This window comes from Diplotaxodon limnothrissa, linkage group LG18, assembly GCF_057381915.1.
Source record: "Diplotaxodon limnothrissa isolate DT_005_m linkage group LG18, D_limnothrissa_male_GT1.1, whole genome shotgun sequence".
Taxonomy (NCBI): domain Eukaryota; kingdom Metazoa; phylum Chordata; class Actinopteri; order Cichliformes; family Cichlidae; genus Diplotaxodon; species Diplotaxodon limnothrissa.
In genome coordinates, this window is record NC_140613.1 from 1,414,398 (window position 1) to 1,432,189 (window position 17,792).

Here is a 17,792-nt window from a genome sequence, read left to right on the forward strand (position 1 = left end):
CACCAAATCCACACTTTTAAGCTTAAATTTCAAAACTTACATTTAACTACTGATTTTATCTACTGTTCTGATTTTATCTGTTTTGATTTTATATACTGTTGTTTGTTTGTTTGTTTGTTTGTTTGTTTGTTAATTAGTTAGTTAGTTTATTTGCTTGTTTTATTCAATTTTAAATCATGCTTTTTATTTGTTCTTGTTTCTAATGTCTCTGTAAAGCACTTTGAATCACCTTGTTGTTGAATTGTGCTATACAAATAAACTTGCCTTGCCTTTGCTCCAAAGGTTTTTGTACAGAGTTTTGCTGTTTCCTGTCACTGTGGGCTGCAGAGCACAGTAGTACACAGCAGAGTCTGTCACTGCAGCAGAGGAGATCTCCAGATGAAACTCACTTTTGTCTTGATCTTTTCTAAACTTCAGCTTTTCGTTTTGCTCTGAATATTCATTGATGAGAAACTGTGGAGATAAACTGGACTTTTGTTTGTACCAGAAGAAGTAACTGACAGAGCCTGAATAGTTGCAGGAGAGAGTCACAGTGCCTCCTTCCAAACTCGTCACTACATCTTTAGATGGTGTCAGTAAATCCTCAGAGGATCCTGAAAACAACAAAGACATATTTCACCATCATGTTTCTGCATCTTTAAACTTAGTTTATAAAAAGTGAATCAATTCAAACAACATCCAGATATTTTCATGTCCATCATCTCCTTTTACATCTCACTCCATCTTTTGATGACTCACCAGTCTGAAAGGAGACTATCATCATCCAAATGAAAAGCAGCAACATGATTTCCTCTTGGACTGAATGAACAATAGAGAGAACACAGCAGCTCTTCAGCTCCTAAATGAAGCCTATCATGTTCACTGCTGTAGCTCCTCCTCTTGCTGAGCTCTGTTTCCTGTCACTGTTTCCTCATATCTGCAGAGCGCAGAGTCCAACACCCACCAGGAACAAATTCGCTTTCTTTCCAGCTATGTGGATCAAGCTCTTATGCCTTTGCTGGTTGGGGTCAGTGATGAATCAGGTGAGGAGGATTCAAGACTGAGGCGAGAGATAAGAATGTGCACTGAATGTACTCAGCTGCATGAAGAGTACATGAGATTTTCTCAGACACAATTAAATAAAACCTGAGGAAGGTCAAAGGTCGTCACTTGTATGTTTAACTACAAACTTGTGATCTGGAATTCTTTCACTGTTTTTTGACAGTAGCGTGTTGTTTACCATAAAGTAATTCAGAGTCATTCATACCACAGTAACCAGAGATGATAATATATTTGTAAATATATAACTTTCTACAGGACTGAATATAATATCTTTATGTCCGGAGCCTCTGAGGAGTATCCGAGTATTTATAACATTACACAAACATCTCCATCACAGTGTTCATGAAATGCTGAGTTTATCCATCTTCTGGGTGGGCCTACGGAGGAGTTTTGAAGATTTCCCTGTGAGGGAGCTGGTGGTGACCAGCACCAGGGGTCCGTTCTTCGTACCTCGCTAAGTGAGTTAGCTGGATTAGATTGTTGACGATTTCGCGTGATCTTTGATCGTTCGGTTCCCCGAAGCTCATCCGGGACTTGCTGTCATAGCAACAGAGCCGTAAGCGTAAACCTGCTCGGGAGCAGGTTTACTTTATGTAAACAGGATTAGATCGCGGCCACGCAGGTATGTCCGCTTCATTTATACGAAAGCAACAGCGATATTCCACCACTGTTTCACCATAAATAAATAACATCAATGTAACTAAAGACAATGCAGCACTTGATCCTTTTATTGATGTCACACAGATACATACAGGTCATTTCCTAAAAAAGGGAAATGTACTATTAACATTCTATTACATGTATGTGATTATTACAGATGTAATTCATATTTCAGAGTAGTAATTGTAAATTACTTCGTGTAATCAAGATGAGAGACCACGGCTATAAAAGCGAAGGTGGATTTGGGAAGTCTGTCGCAGCCATGTCCTGTCCGTATACGCGAGCCACCCATTGTGGAAGGTGCAAGATTGATAAGGAGAGTCCTCAGAATTCAGCGTATATTGCGGGACAGACAGGATCCTTTAGCTCAGCGCGACAGTGTGCTCATTGAGAGATATCGATTTTCCCGTGAGGGTATTATTTACTTAACCAACTTGTTGACGAGGGGGTGCAGGACCACCACCTGTCTTTTTTTCCTCTGCCCTTTTCTTGGTTGCTGTTATGAACAAACTAACAGATTATTACAGGCCAGTATTACCTTGCCAAGAGACGCAAAGCAATCTAAGAGATAAATATTACCATTCTGTAGAATACTCCTGTATTCCACTTTTACTTGTTCCCATGTTCTTGTGGGTCCTGTTGTGGCTCTAATGTGAAAGGGGATATAATATAACATATTATAATATAATATAATGCCATATGATATTGAACAATATAGTGTCATATGATAGATCTACCCTACCGCCTACTGGTGTTGGCCAGAGGGGCCGATGGCGCGATATGGCAGCCTGGCTACAACCGTAGCTGCCTCCACCAGTGTGTGAATGTGAGAGTGACTGAATAGTGGCATTGTAAAGCGCTTTGGGTGCCTTGGAAAGCGCTATATAAATCCAATCCATTATTATTATTATTATTAAATTACCTACGAGTTTGATTTGTCAGCAACTTTCTGCCAGCCCTCTCTCCTTGCTTTTGCAGCCTTTGCAGTGTTCCCTTGCGTTTTAATTAAACTCTGAAACTCCTGAAATCCCTCACTCATGAGTTCTTGCTCTGCTGCCGAAAAATACCGAGCGCGCTCCTTCGACATTTTCGCCGACCAATCAGAGGGTTGCCGATCAATGTTTCTACTATCGATGCGTAGCCCCTTTTACGACACCCAGTGATGTCACATTCCTGCGTCCAGCTGTACTAATCGTCAACAGCAGGTGTGTTCGGGGAACCGGATTAGCGAGCTCACGGTTAGCGCGATGGTTTGGTCTTGGATGTGTCATTTGATCTTGGATTTAGTAAGCGACGTACGAAGAACAGGCCCCAGAGGTTCTAATTTAATAAACAATATGCCGAATGTTTAACAACTGAATATAATAAAAATTGATTTGTGGCCAGTCAAACAACAATAATAATTAATAACTTATTCTGGCATTACTTTGTAAGTTTTTAATCAAACTTTATATATTTTGATCAGAAAGCACATTTTTGTTTGTTTGTTCTGAGCTCACCAGATCAAACAGTAACTCTTTTTATAGGGATCATGTTAAAGTTCAATATAAGAAACGTATTCAGATCATTTCAAACCAGAAAGCTTAAAATTCAAATGAGAATATCTGCGATTTTCTTGTTTTCCGTGGATGTGGAAAAAAATTGATTTCAGCTGGAAACTGATTTGAAACAGAGAAATCTTCGACAGCGGAACAGTTAAAGGTAAATGCTCTCTGCCGGAGCAACAACCGTGTGACACCAAGCGGAAATAAAGAAAGGAAAGGCGCGTGTGTGAACAGAGCCGGGAGTGTGGGACCGAAAGAGTCAGCACATCACTGTGGTGTTAGCGGCTTTGCACTGACTCCCCGACCTCTCTGTAATACTTTACATTCATTAATAAGAGAGAGGGGGAGGTGCGTTAATCACGTGACACCAGGCGGAAGTAAACAAAGGAAAGGCGCAAATTGCGTTAGCTTTCCAGAGACTGTTGTTGTTGTGTGAGCTGAGTGTGTGAGCCGCGGCAGCAACGATGCCTTCAGTTCAGTATCTGAGAGAGTTCATCAACGAGCGACTAACTGCTGCTGCTGAACAAATATTCTTGGAGTTTGAAAAAACGATCGTCCAGTACGAGGAAGAGATCGACCGTCAGCGCAGACTGCTGGATATCACCTGGAAACCCCAAATCAAGCTGCACAGGACAGGTGAGTGTCCCTCTGAGGGAGGATCCTGATCACAGCTCTGCGGGACGTTTCTGATTGTGAGGACTTTTTGATGTGAGCTAACAAAGAGCAAACAGAGGACAGGACTGCACGAGTGAAGTTGCCCCCCACCTTCTTCAAATCCAACAAAAGTGGTATCTAACGTTTGTGCTGCAAACATTTTCGTTTGTGCTGCTTTCATTTTAAAGATATTCAAGAAAATCTCTAGAGGTCATCAGAGGTCAACCAGCTCCCCCACATTAATGGAATCAAACAAATTTGATGTCAAACTTTTGTGCTGCAAAAATGTTTGTTTGTGCCGCTGTCGTTTTAAAGATATTATTATAAGTTTCTAAAGTTCAACCAGCCACTTTCTTTGCTGTAAAAAAAAATTGAGAGATATTAACCAGCATTGGATATTTTTTTCTCATGATCACACTCTTAAACCTAGTAATCAAACTGCTATAACTTATTTAAAAACTAGGTTAAATATAGCATTTAAAATAATTAATGCATTCTGTTGGAGAAACAACTTTATTTGCTGGTAACAAAATACAAAACTACGAGAACAACGTGGTTTATGTTTCCTGTTAGAAAAGGTAAATACATGGAACTGTCTGAGCCTCACAAGTCTAATACAATAACTGAAAAATAACAGCTATTTCCATCATCTAACTCACAAACTAGAAAAGGACTTTCTTTCATGAAATCTTGCCATCATTCCTTTGTGTAGAGCACAGCGTGCGGACATGCGCTGGTGTTTTCAGATGCTATGGTTACATCCTTCCTTAGGTCATCATACATCTCCCAGATGTACGGGGTCCTGTTACAGAATGTCATATAATGCCCGAGTGTTTCTGGTGTTGGGCCCTCCTGAAATGTAATGACTGCTTTCAGTGTGAATTTCTCTCCTTGAAGTAGCAGAGTGGATGGGAATTCAGTAAGCAAAAACCTTTTTGGACTGTGAAAACTGTGCTCCAGAGTTTCTGTAGAGCCTTTTCCAAGGTCTGTGTCAATCCATACAAGCTCTCTCAGGGTGAAACTGTGACAAACAGTCCCTGTGCAAAGTTGCTTTCCTGATGAATCTGTTTTAAATGCTGTTGGAGATGCATCAGGACTTTCGATTGGTCTTAGGCATGGCGATGCTGGAAGGTTGAGCCCTTGTTCAACAGCAGACTGAAGGTGAGCTATGCCAGAAGCTGACAGATCAATGGAAACAAAAGGGATTTGCCTTGTGTTTGGTGTGTAAAGTTTGCAGTACTGGGAGGAACACTGTCTTGTGAAGTGAACACTTGGATTTTCCGTCATTGTTTTTTGAATTACTGTGGACACATGGCACTGTGCATCAACACGATGAACAGCAGTCTTCAACTGAACAGGGCAGAATATTGAGCTCAGCACCTCTGCCCTCAATGAATAGGCATGTTGAGTGACACCCTTTGAAGCAAGGGATTTCACAAGCTGGAATACTTTGTTCTCCTCTGAACTATTCAACATGTTTTGAGCAGTAAGACTGTCACAGAAAGCGCAGCACAGACTTTGACAGAAGGCATCAAAGGCACAGGTGTTCATGACACAGTATTGTCCTTTGCCAAGTTTGACTGGCTGTTGATTATTTCCATTTTTTAACAGCCATAGCTTTACTTTTTTCTTTTTCACAGCTGGATCTGAGTGGAGCCATTCAGGACAAGGGGAGAGGTATGGTTTGGTGGAACTGCAAGGCCTCTCCAGTTTTCCAAAGCTGCTGTTTCTTCAATGTCCATGTCTGTGTCAATTTTGGGCTCCTGAGAGGGGTTATCATCCACTTCCTGCTCCACAAAGGCTTTGTGTGGATCCTGACGCTTCACTGTACCATCCTGTCTGGCAACCTCTGCTTCTTTTCGTATTTGTGTTGCAGAACAGATCTGCATGTTTCCTTCAATGAAACCAAGATGTCGTGCAGTGAATTTATCTATCCTTATAGGGAGATTTTCATGCTTGAACAGACCATGTTTAATGTTCTTGAACTCTGCTTCAACATTAGCTGAAGTTATCTAATGTCTTCTTCTTCCTTGTCATCAGAAACAGACATAGTCTCATCTGCAATCTTTCTTTTCAGATTTGATTTGGACACTTCTGACATAAGGGGGATTTTTTCCGAAGCAAGACACCAAAGCATTCATTAATGTAGCTTCAAATCTGAATGATGTGTTAAAGCCTTAACTAAAGCACCAAGTAAAGCTAAGGAGAAATCACAGATGGCCTCCTTTGGGATTGGTGCTCCAGCACGAATCCATTCCGATAACCATCTTGTGATTGCCTGGACATCATGTCTCTCTGACAACATTTGCACCACTGGGACGTGAGAGTTGTCCCTTCCTGTTAACACACCTTGATACAGGAAGATGTTTCCAGACAAACCATTAGGCCTGAGAAGCTTTTTTACAACTGAGCCAGTCGCATCAAAGGCGACTATGGGTGCTTTGCAGTCTTGTACAGCATTTGAGTTTGACTCCAGTAGTGACAGAAGAACTTGTCTAATCCAATGTCCCAAATGCTTCCACTGGGAGGGGAACTGTATTTTAATGAGTGGAGAGACAGTATTGGGTTTTTATGAGCAACTTCTAGTTGATTTTGTTCGTGTTTGGCTTTGCGCAGAGTTGTCAAATTTGGTAGATGGCTTTGCTCTGGATCACCAAAGTCCATCAGCTTTGCTGCCTCTGATGCTCTCCACACATGGGGCTGCAGTCTGCCTTCACCAAGTTCTTTTGTTACTTGTGCCCTCAGACTTCCGGGCATGGCTCTCTTAGAAAAGCCAGTGTGCATGGATTCATCCGTGTTTGCCATTACACACTTCAGCACCATTGGGCAGTGATTTTCAGGTTCCTTTTCACATGTAATGTACAGCTGGCCAGCTTCCCTTTTCTTGAAAGTATTCTTTTTGTATGTGACTTTATGTGGAATCATATGTATCCACTGTTCAAATGGGAGCTCCACAGTCTTGCAGTCTTTGTTTTGAAAAGGAGAGCTGCTTTGTTCAAAATCATTATCATTGTCACTGCTGTCTGTGTCAGTCTCTATTCGTCACTGTAATCCAGAGCAGCCCATACATTGTCTGTTTAATTTAACAAAAGTGTAAAGAGCTTTTGGTGTCATCTTTTTGCCAAGTTGTTTGCATAGATTTTTCTATATGTCACTTGGAGTTGAAACTTTTCCATTTTTTTATGACTGCTTCTTTAGAAGCACGAAGGACTTCAAATACTGCAGTTTTGTCCACCACTGATTTCTTTGGCATCTGTCAAGCAAAAATGACAAATGTGATATATTACTGCCATAATTTGGTTATAACTTTAGTTCTACATCTTTAAGTGGACATAAAATTACTTTGATACACTGTTTTGACGTAGTGAATTGAAGTGTTGATGATTGCTGTTGCTCATGGAAGCTAGCTTAAAAATGCAAATGAGAGAGCTAGCACATGTTTTCTTCAACTCTTGTTTTTTTTTTTCTCAGAAGTAGAATGTGTGTGATAGCGCCCCCTGGTGATCACAAACCGAACACAGGTCGCTATGTTTGCTTTTTTGGCAGAGTTGTACCAGTTTATCCTTAACAAGATCTAGTTCAAAATTCATTTGATCGGCATAAAAATGAATTTAGTCAATGTTCATAGCTCATCATCAAAATACTTGTAGATAAATCCAGGCTCTGAGATAAATGTGTGTCAATGCCACACGTGTTTAATAGCCCTTTGGGACCATGGCTACAGAAGTTTGGCTCTTTCAGGTAACATTGACAGTTACCTGAGATTCACAGTTCTGCAGGCTGTTTGGAACCGTTGAGCTCAGATTTGCTGAATCACTGAAGTGCACGTTAATTTTATACAACTTGCTCATGACAGCCCACATACAAATGACAGCACTTTTGTTAATATTAGCATTTGAATTAAAAGCTACAGTTCACATATTATTAGGTTAATGTTTTAACAACCATTAGCATTTTAGCATATACCCTGCTGGTAGCACACTAGATGGAGTAAGGTAATGTTAAGAAACATGGTAGTCAGTGATCCACAACCAGCTTATTGGCTCAAAACACCTTATCTAATTATAAACTGATACGCACCTACGGGCATGCCCCTTTAAATTTCTTCAGATAGGCTCCAGCGCCCCCGCGACCCTTAAAAGGATAAGTGGAAGCAAATGGATGGATTGATGGAATTTTATAAATATCTTTAAAATGAAAGCGGCACAAACAAAAAATTTGCAGCACAAACGTTTGATACCACTTTTGTTGGATTTGAAGAAGGTGGGGGGCAACTTCACTGACAGGACTGCACTGTGCTCCATTCAAACAGCAGGCGCTGAAATCAGCCTGGATTTGAGTTTTCTTTATGCAAGTAACAGCATAAAGTTAGAACTGTGAAAGTATCGCTTTAAAAGAAAGTGTAATGTAAAATACCCTCATGTATGAATGCATTAAGATGCAGATGCAGATACAGCGATAGAAGTCCTCCTGTGGGTCTCCAATAATATGAACGCATCAGTGTCATTTCAGGCAGCTCATGGTCATTTTCATCACAGACATTCTGCTGATTGTGTCCTCAGTTCTCAGTGGCTTGGTTTGTAAAAGTTCAGACTCAGTGTGACTTAGCGTTGCTAAGTGCATCATATAGGTTGTTGCTTAGTTACAAGGCATCAACTCCGTTGCCTTTCTTTATCCCATCCATAAACAGAGACCAGTACTTGCTGAGTGTTTGTGTCGTGCGCTTGATTAGATGTAGGAAACATAAAACAGGTTTTCATCTTCAGATGTTTGAGCACTGAGGATGCAGCCTGGTCACGTACAGGTAGATCCACCCTCTCAGTGTCAGGGCCTTCGTGCATCAGTATAAAACAGACACACACTTTCTTTGGCTCTCGGAGGAGGCGGACGCACTTTTCTCCTCTCCCTTATCTTTCCTGCTAGTTCTTATGTCCTTGTCTAGTCTCGTGTCTTTTTTTGTATTACTTTCCCTGGAACACTCTCTCACAGTCTGTGTCTAAAACCTAAAAGAGAATTATGGATTTGATCAACTGGTCTCTGAATGCTATTGACACCCTTTAACGTGAAGTCTGGGCTCGGGAGAACCCGAGTGCCCTGGAGGGACTTTCCCTGCCGGATACACGATGGACGGGTGGCAGAGGATCGTGTGCCTGGCGGGACTGTCGATCGAGGACGCTGAAGATATCTACCTATTCGGAACCACGATAACAGGGTTCTTGCTGATCGGAGCTGGCTTGGCCCTGACTTATCGGAGAATTAAGAGAGCGGAACCGGCTGTTCAAACCCCACCAAGGCTGCCCGCTGGGATTGGAACGACAGGTGCGACTTCTCAGAAAGGGCTCACTGAAGGCAGCATGGTTAAGAGCTTGGAGGCGCTAACGGCTGCAGTGAATGCTCAGAATAACACCTTTGAGCGTATGTATGTTGGATTATATCAGGAAAGAATCAACTCAGAACAACATCTCTGGGTGGAGCTGGATTACACCTCGGATCAGTTGGCTGCGGTCGTGAGGTCTCAGAATCTGCTCTGTGAGCAAAAAGAGTGACAAGACCACAGAATCGACGGCTAATAACATCACGGAGAAGCTCGCAGCTATTAACGGGAGACTGAGAGACCAGTGTCGGAGTGTTAAAAAACAGCTTGAAATTCTCAATTACCATCATAACCTGGCTACCCCTTCGGCGCCAGCTCAAGGCTGGAGCCGAACAACACCCTGATAACGACTGTGTTGAGTCTGTTCCTTCCCATTCCCTACAAGGCCACCTGGGTTGGCTGGAAGACTGTTTACTTAGCCTGGCAGGGCGAAGGACACTGTCTCAGCTGAACTATAGACACGCACACACATACATATACAGGGAGTGCAGAATTATTAGGCAAGTTGTATTTCTGAGGAATAATTTTATTATTGAGCAACAACCATGTTCTCAATGAACCCAAAAAACTCATTAATATCAAAGCTGAATGTTTTTGGAAGTAGTTTTTAGTTTGTTTTTAGTTTTAGCTATTTTAGGGGGATATCTGTTTGTGCAGGTGACTATTACTGTGCATAATTATTAGGCAACTTAACAAAAAACAAATATATACCCATTTCAATGATTTATTTTTACCAGTGAAACCAATATAACATCTCCACATTCACAAATATACATTTCTGACATTCAAAAACAAAACAAAAACAAATCAGCGACCAATATAGCCACCTTTCTTTGCAAGGACACTCAAAAGCCTGCCATCCATGGATTCTGTCAGTGTTTTGATCTGTTCACCATCAACATTGCGTGCAGCAGCAACCACAGCCTCCCAGACACTGTTCAGAGAGGTGTACTGTTTTCCCTCCTTGTAAATCTCACATTTGATGATGGACCACAGGTTCTCAATGGGGTTCAGATCAGGTGAACAAGGAGGCCATGTCATTAGTTTTTCTTCTTTTATACCCTTTCTTGCCAGCCACGCTGTGGAGTACTTGGACGCGTGTGATGGAGCATTGTCCTGCATGAAAATCATGTTTTTCTTGAAGGATGCAGACTTCTTCCTGTACCACTGCTTGAAGAAGGTGTCTTCCAGAAACTGGCAGTAGGACTGGGAGTTGAGCTTGACTCCATCCTCAACCCGAAAAGGCCCCACAAGCTCATCTTTGATGATACCAGCCCAAACCAGTACTCCACCTCCACCTTGCTGGCGTCTGAGTCGGACTGGAGCTCTCTGCCCTTTACCAATCCAGCCACAGGCCCATCCATCTGGCCCATCAAGACTCACTCTCATTTCATCAGTCCATAAAACCTTAGAAAAACCAGTCTTGAGATATTTCTTGGCCCAGTCTTGACGTTTCAGCTTGTGTGTCTTGTTCAGTGGTGGTCGTCTTTCAGCCTTTCTTACCTTGGCCATGTCTCTGAGTATTGCACACCTTGTGCTTTTGGGCACTCCAGTGATGTTGCAGCTCTGAAATATGGCCAAACTGGTGGCAAGTGGCATCTTGGCAGCTGCACGCTTGACTTTTCTCAGTTCATGGGCAGTTATTTTGCGCCTTGGTTTTTCCACACGCTTCTTGCGACCCTGTTGACTATTTTGAATGAAACGCTTGATTGTTCGATGATCACGCTTCAGAAGCTTTGCAATTTTGAGACTGCTGCATCCCTCTGCAAGATATCTCACTATTTTTGACTTTTCTGAGCCTGTCAAGTCCTTCTTTTGACCCATTTTGCCAAAGGAAAGGACGTTACCTAATAATTATGCACACCTGATATATGTGTTGATGTCATTAGACCACACCCCTTCTCATTACAGAGATGCACATCACCTAATATGCTTAATTGGTAGTAGGCTTTCGAGCCTAAACAGCTTGGAGTAAGACAACATACATGAAGAGGATGATGTGGACAAAATACTCATTTGCCTAATAATTCTGCACTCCCTGTACTGATACTGATAAGCACTCACTGACGCATCACCCTCCCTACCCCGGATCCAACGCCACCTCCAACGCTTACCTCCCCCATGATGTGGACATCGGGTCAGCTGGAGGCGCAGTCGAAAGATTGTAGCGGTTCCAGATCAGATGTCCACACTGGAACTCTTTCCCATGTTGCTTGTCTGTGTTTATTGTGCTGTGGTGTGTTGATATCTGTGCATTCCTGTATTATCCTTTTGTGTTGCACATTTCAATGTTTTTTTTTCCTCGCTACCTGGCCTGACCTGTCTCCCCAATGTGATGTTTGTATTGTATGTACGGTCGGCAAGGTCTGTCATCTCGGTTGTGGCCAAAAGACCTGCAACTGACAAATAAAGGCTATCTCATCTCATCTCAATGGCTGTATCCCAATTCAGGTTCAGGCCGCATTTTTTTTTTATTTTTTTTTTTTATTTTTTTTTTTTTATCGCTACTGCTGTTCAAAATCCCATAAGGCTGGCTGACATGATAGACGATGGGCAGGGCTGTGAGTACTCAGACTGTGTTTTGATAAGATCTTGGAGAAGAACAACGGGAATTGAGATAATTGGTGACCAGTGACGGACATTAGACCAACTGTAAAAATTGGATGCAGTTGTTCGCACTAAACCCAAACATTCACCATCTTCACTCATGCAGCTATCCCACTGGCGCCAAGGTCGAAGCTGACTGGAACAACAAATTGTTCCCATGATTACAGGATTGTTGTCAGAACTCTTTGTCCCTCCTTCAAGGCCACCTGCGTCCACTGGAGACTGTTGACCTTTGCTTAACCGGGCGTGGTGACACTTTCTCTCAGCTGAACACGGGATACACATGCACACGCACGAAACATGTACACTGATACTGATGCGCCCTCACTATCACCCTCCTTCCCCTGAATCCAACGCCTCCCATCCAATGTGGACTGATCAGCTGGAGGCGCAGGCGAAGATTGCTGCGGTCCCAGATCAGCTGTACACACTGGAATACTCTCCCATGTTGCTTGTCTGTGTTTTATTGTGTTATGGTGTGCTGATATTCCTGTATTATCCTTTTGTGTTACACATTTCACTGTTGTTTTTTTGTTTTTTGTTTTTTTTTTTTTCCTCACTACCTAGCCTGACCATCCCCAATGTGATGTTTGTATTGTATGTACTCTCTCTCTCTCTGTCTCTCTCTCTCTCTGTCTCTCTCTCTCTCTCTCTCTCTCTCTGTCTCTCTCTCTCTCTCTCTCTCTCTGTCTGTCTCTCTCTGTCTCTCATAATCTCATTAGTTGTCTTTTTTTTCCCCTCCAGACGTCCCACAGCAGCCTGTCTGTAAGGAGGAGGAGGTTCTCCTTGAGCTGCAGCTCTGTGACCAGGAGGAACCAGAACCTCCACAGATTAAAGAGGAGCAGGAGGAACTGTGCAGCAGTCAGGAGGGAGAGCAGCTGGGACTGAAGGAGGAGACGGATACCTTCATGGTGACTGCTGCTGAGGAAGGAGAGCACAGTGAACCAGATAATGATCGTCTCATCACTAATAACGCCCCTCTTGCTGAGAGCCAAGATCAGGGAAGAAGCAGGAGTGCAGATCCAGGATCATCGAGAAATCCAAACAGTAAAAATGCAGAAAGCTCTGAAGGACTGAAGGAGGAGACGGATACCTTCATGGTGACTGCTGCTGAGGAAGGAGAGCACAGTGAACCAGATAATGATCGTCTCATCACTAATAACGCCCCTCTTGCTGAGAGCCAAGATCAGGGAAGAAGCAGGAGTGCAGATCCAGGATCAACGAGAAATCCAAACAGTAAAAATGCAGAAAGCTCTCGTTCGTGCAAAAATCTCTGTAAGACTTGTGGTAAAATGTTTTCTAGGCCATCAGTACTTAGAAGGCATACACAGATCCACACAGGTGAGAAGCCATATTCCTGTAAAACATGTGGGAAAAAGTTTCGTCGAACTTGTCATTTGACCGTCCACATGAGATATCACACAGGTGAGAAACCGTACTCTTGTCAAACATGTAGTAAACAGTTTTCTGCGTCATCGTCACTTAAAGAACACGCAAGGCTTCACACAGGTGAGAAGCCGTACTCTTGTCAAACATGCGGTAAATTGTTTTCCAGGTCATCGTCATTTAAAGACCATGTACGGCTGCACACAGGTGAGAAGCCGTACTCTTGTCAAACATGCGGTAAAAGGTTTCCCAGGTCATCGTCACTTAAACAACACGCACGACTTCACTCAGGTGAGAAGCCGTACTCTTGCAAAACATGCGGGAAAGGTTTTTATCACAATAAAAGTTTGTCTTTCCACATAAGAACTCACACAGTTGAGAGGTCACATGTTGGTAACACCTCCAGTAAAAAGTTTTCAAATTCAACATCACTTAAAAAACACACAGAAATTCATTCAGGTAAATAGCTGCATTCCTGCAAAGCGTGGGGAAAGTTGAAATCCTCATTTGACTGGCCACGTAAATGTTGAACATCAGCTGTTTCCTCCTGCTGAGAGCTCACACAGGTGAGAAGCTGTAGTCTTAACATGTTTTTAGAAAAGGTCAAATATTTGGAGCTAAGTTTGACACAAATGTACAAATTCATGCTGGTTCAAATGTTTTTGCTTTTGGCTTGAAAACCTATTCAGACAATGATCGTTTGACTGTATTACATGTCGCAATGTGTGAACTAAATCTGATGATACCTATCATGTTGAAGCTTTTTCATTCGTCAGGGAAAATATGATAAATCTTTTTTTTGAAATTGATGGCAGCACCAGGTCTCAAAAAAGGTTTGATAGAGGATTCTAGAGGCTCAGCAGTCCCCCGGCTCTTTGTTGTGTTTTTGATTTTCTGATGCTCCAGAGGTTTCAATTTGTCTTTGATTAGTCAACGATTATTTCAATAAATCTTGTCTCCGCTTCCTGTGGGAAGACTTCCTGTTCTAGGCTTTAGTACCTCACCTGCTCAGGTCTGCCCACCTGTGAGTATCACCCTCTCGTCTCGTCCCACAGAAAATTAAAACAATGACCCAGGAGACATGAATTTGAAAATAATGTATTTTTAACATCAATACTTAAATATTTAGTCCTATTTTACTCAATAAGACTGTCCAAATAAAAATGAAATAAATACAAATATTAAGTAATATGAATTAAATTCTAGTAGTATTTGAACCAAAAATTCAGCTTTAAAGTAAATAAAAAAAGATTTTGTTTTCCAGTCCAAAATAACAAGTTTCCAAAGTTTACAGATGATGCTGTTTTGCTGTTCCACTGCATTCTTCTTCGTCAGTGTTGAGTGCAGTGTTGGCAGACAACATACAGTGGGGCAAAAAAGTATTTAGTCAGCCACCGATTGTGCAAGTTCCCCCACTTAAAATGATGACAGAGGTCAGTAATTTGCACCAGAGGTACACTTCAACTGTGAGAGACAGAATGTGAAAAAAAAAATCCATGAATCCACATGGTAGGATTTGTAAAGAATTTATTCGTAAATCAGGGTGGAAAATAAGTATTTGGTCAATAACAAAAATACAACTCAATACTTTGTAACTAGGGCTGAACGATATATCGCATTGCAATTTTCTAACCGCAAAGGCTGCGATTATACTCTGGACATGTCCAAATTCATGGGCTGCATCCTTCTGAGGCCGCATTTGTAGACCGATTACGTCACAGCGACGCGCCGAAGGCTGTCCAAATTACTACCATATCCCAGAATTCATAGCGCGGCCCAGCCAAACTCCAGTTTCCAACAATGGCGGCCGCTACTAAGTTTTAAAATTACTCATACTAATCTTTCTGGGTCACAAAATAAACTTTTAAAATATTTTCAGGCGAGAAAGTAGTTGTGTAAACATCAAATATCTGCTCGGTTTATCAAGATATCCCATATTTGCAAAAGTGCTTCGACGTTTTCAGAGGCGTCTGCTACCCACCAGCTCGACAGCTAGCCGGGAGCTCGAGGGTTACTGATGCGGCCGAGAACGGCACAACTCCCGGCACATCATTTTCAGATCACCGCGGAGTTTCGCTGCTCGGGTTAAACGTAATATATAAGTCACTTAGAAATAAATAAAAATGTTATTGTTGGGCTTTTTTCAGTGTTTTGTTTGTTCGTGAGTAAACCGGTTTGCCTGAGATTAAAGTTATTAGATTAGATAAAATAAAACTTTATTAATCCCCCGGGTGGGTTCCTCCTTGGTTTTCACACAGCTGACTAAACGTCAAACAGAAAACTTATTAAACAGAAGTATGAGACAGTCGAGAATTTACGCCAGTGTCTGGTTATATTTTAGATAGCAAGAAGCAGACGGCCGAGTTTATTAAACTCCACCGAGACAGCGGTGACGCTAATCAGAACTAGACCGTCCAATTTCACGCCTTTAAACTTTAAAGGCGTGTTTGTGTGTGTGTTTATACAATTGCTATTATGTTTGCACTTTATGTGTAATGTTACTGACTGCAGAGATCAGTAAGATGTGTATTTTTTATTTATTAGTTTTATTTATTTAATATTATTTTTTAATTGAATGACTGTCTAGTAGTTCACAGATGTCGAAAAACTGAGTGTGGTAAAGCCACTGATTTTGTTTATGTATATTTCTGCAATCTGCACATTGTACTGACTTTCATTTTAATGTTTACACCAGGGTTCCTTGTCAGCACTTTATGCTCAGATGTTTGTAAGCTAAAAATAAACTATTGTGTATGTTCAAATATACTGTTGTGATTGAAGAAGTTAAATAAAAATGTCAGTCATCAATTCATGCATCACCTCATGTCATCATAACAGAGGTCTGTCTTCCAGGAAAGAACAGTTTAAAATTAATGTAATATAGTATTGGCCATGCTATATGATGTATTGCTTGTCTTTGTTTAATAATACAGAAGACAAAGACCTTAAAAAATAATCGCATATCGCATCGCAATCGCAATATTGGGGCAAAAAATCGCAATTAGATTATTTTCCATAATCGTTCAGCCCTATTTGTAACATAACCATTGTTGGCAATAACAGAGGTCAAACGTTTACTATAGGTCTTTACCAGGTTTGCACACACAGTAGCTGGTATTTTGGCCCATTCCTCCATGCAGATCTTCTCGAGAGCAGTGATGTTTTGGGGCTGTCGCCGAGCAACACGGACTTTCAACTCCCGCCACAGATTTTCTATGGGGTTGAGGTCTGGAGACTGGCTAGGCCACTCCAGGGGCCCGTTCTTTGTACGTCGCTCACTACATCCAAGATCAAATGACACATCCAAGACCAAACCATCGCGCTAACCGTGAGCTCGCTAATCCGGTTCCCCGAACACACCTGCTGTTGACGATTAGTACAGCTGGACGCAGTAATGTGACATCACTGGGTGTCGTAAAAGGGGCTACGCATCGATAGTGGAAACATTGATCGGCAACCCTCTGATTGGTCGGCGAAAATGTCGACGGAGCGCGCTCGGCTCGGTATTTTTCGGCAGCAGAGCAAGAACTCTTGAGTGAGGGATTTCAGGAGTTTCAGAGTTTAATCAGAACGCAAGGGAACACTGCAAAGGCTGCAAAAGCAAGGAGAGAGGGCTGGCAGGAAGTTGCTGACAAATTAAACTCGTAAGTAATTTAATAATAACAATAATAATGGAGTGGATTTATATAGTGCTTTTCAAGGCACCCAAAGCGCTTTACAATGCCACTATTCAGTCACTCTCACATTCACACACTGGTGGAGGCAGCTACAGTTGTAGCCACAGCTGCCCTGGGGCAGACTGACAGAAGCCAGGCTGCCATATCGCGCCATCGGCCCCTCTGACCAACACCAGTAGGCGGTAGGGTAGATTTATTATATTACACTATATTATCCAATATTATATTACATTATATTATATTGTTATATTATATCCTCTTTCACATTAGAGCCACGACAGGACCCACTAGAACATGGGAACAAGTAAAAGTGAAATATAAGAATATTCTACAGAATGGTAATATTTATCACTTATATTGCTTTTAGTCTCTTGGAAAGAGACCCTGAAATAATCTGTTTGTTTGTAACAGCAACCAAGAAAAGGGCAGAGCAAAAAAAGACAGGTGGTGGTCCTGCACCCCCTCGTCAACAAGTTGGTTAAGTGAATAATACCCTCACGGGAAAATCGATATCTCTCTATGAGCACACTGTCGCGCTGAGCTAAAGGATCCTGTCTGTCCCGCAATATACGCTGGATTCTGAGGACTCTCCTTATCAATCTTGCACCTTCCGCAATGGGCTGCTCGCGTATACGGACAGGACATGGCTGCGACAGACTTCCCAAATCCACCTTCGCTTTTATAGCCGTGGTCTCTCATCTTGATTACACGAAGTAATTTACAATTACTACTCTAAAATATGAATTACATCTGTAATAATCACATACATGTGATAGAATGTTAATAGTACATTTCCCTTTTTTAGGAAATGACCTGTATGTATCTGTGTGAAATCAATAAATGGATCAG

At 41.9% G+C, this 17,792-nt stretch overlaps 2 protein-coding genes across 3 annotated transcripts in view; one reads left to right on the forward strand and one right to left on the reverse strand.

The window, feature by feature from the left end:
- Positions 1–17,792, reverse strand: part of LOC146612739 (uncharacterized) — a 485,503-nt gene that overhangs the window by 298,508 nt on the left and 169,203 nt on the right. The gene's annotated exons all lie outside the window — the stretch shown is intronic.
- On the forward strand, positions 979–13,813 carry LOC146612744 (uncharacterized). 2 transcript variants are annotated; one of them, XM_085377472.1, is made up of 2 exons: positions 979–1,022; positions 12,625–13,813. In XM_085377472.1, exons 1-2 carry the CDS (start codon positions 989–991, stop codon positions 13,731–13,733), a joined length of 1,143 nt encoding a protein of 380 aa, XP_085233598.1. In that variant the 5' UTR covers positions 979–988; the 3' UTR covers positions 13,734–13,813. The 2 variants fall into 2 exon arrangements, with proteins under 2 accessions (XP_085233598.1, XP_085233599.1); XM_085377473.1 differs by lacking the exon at positions 979–1,022 and adding an exon at positions 3,593–3,881.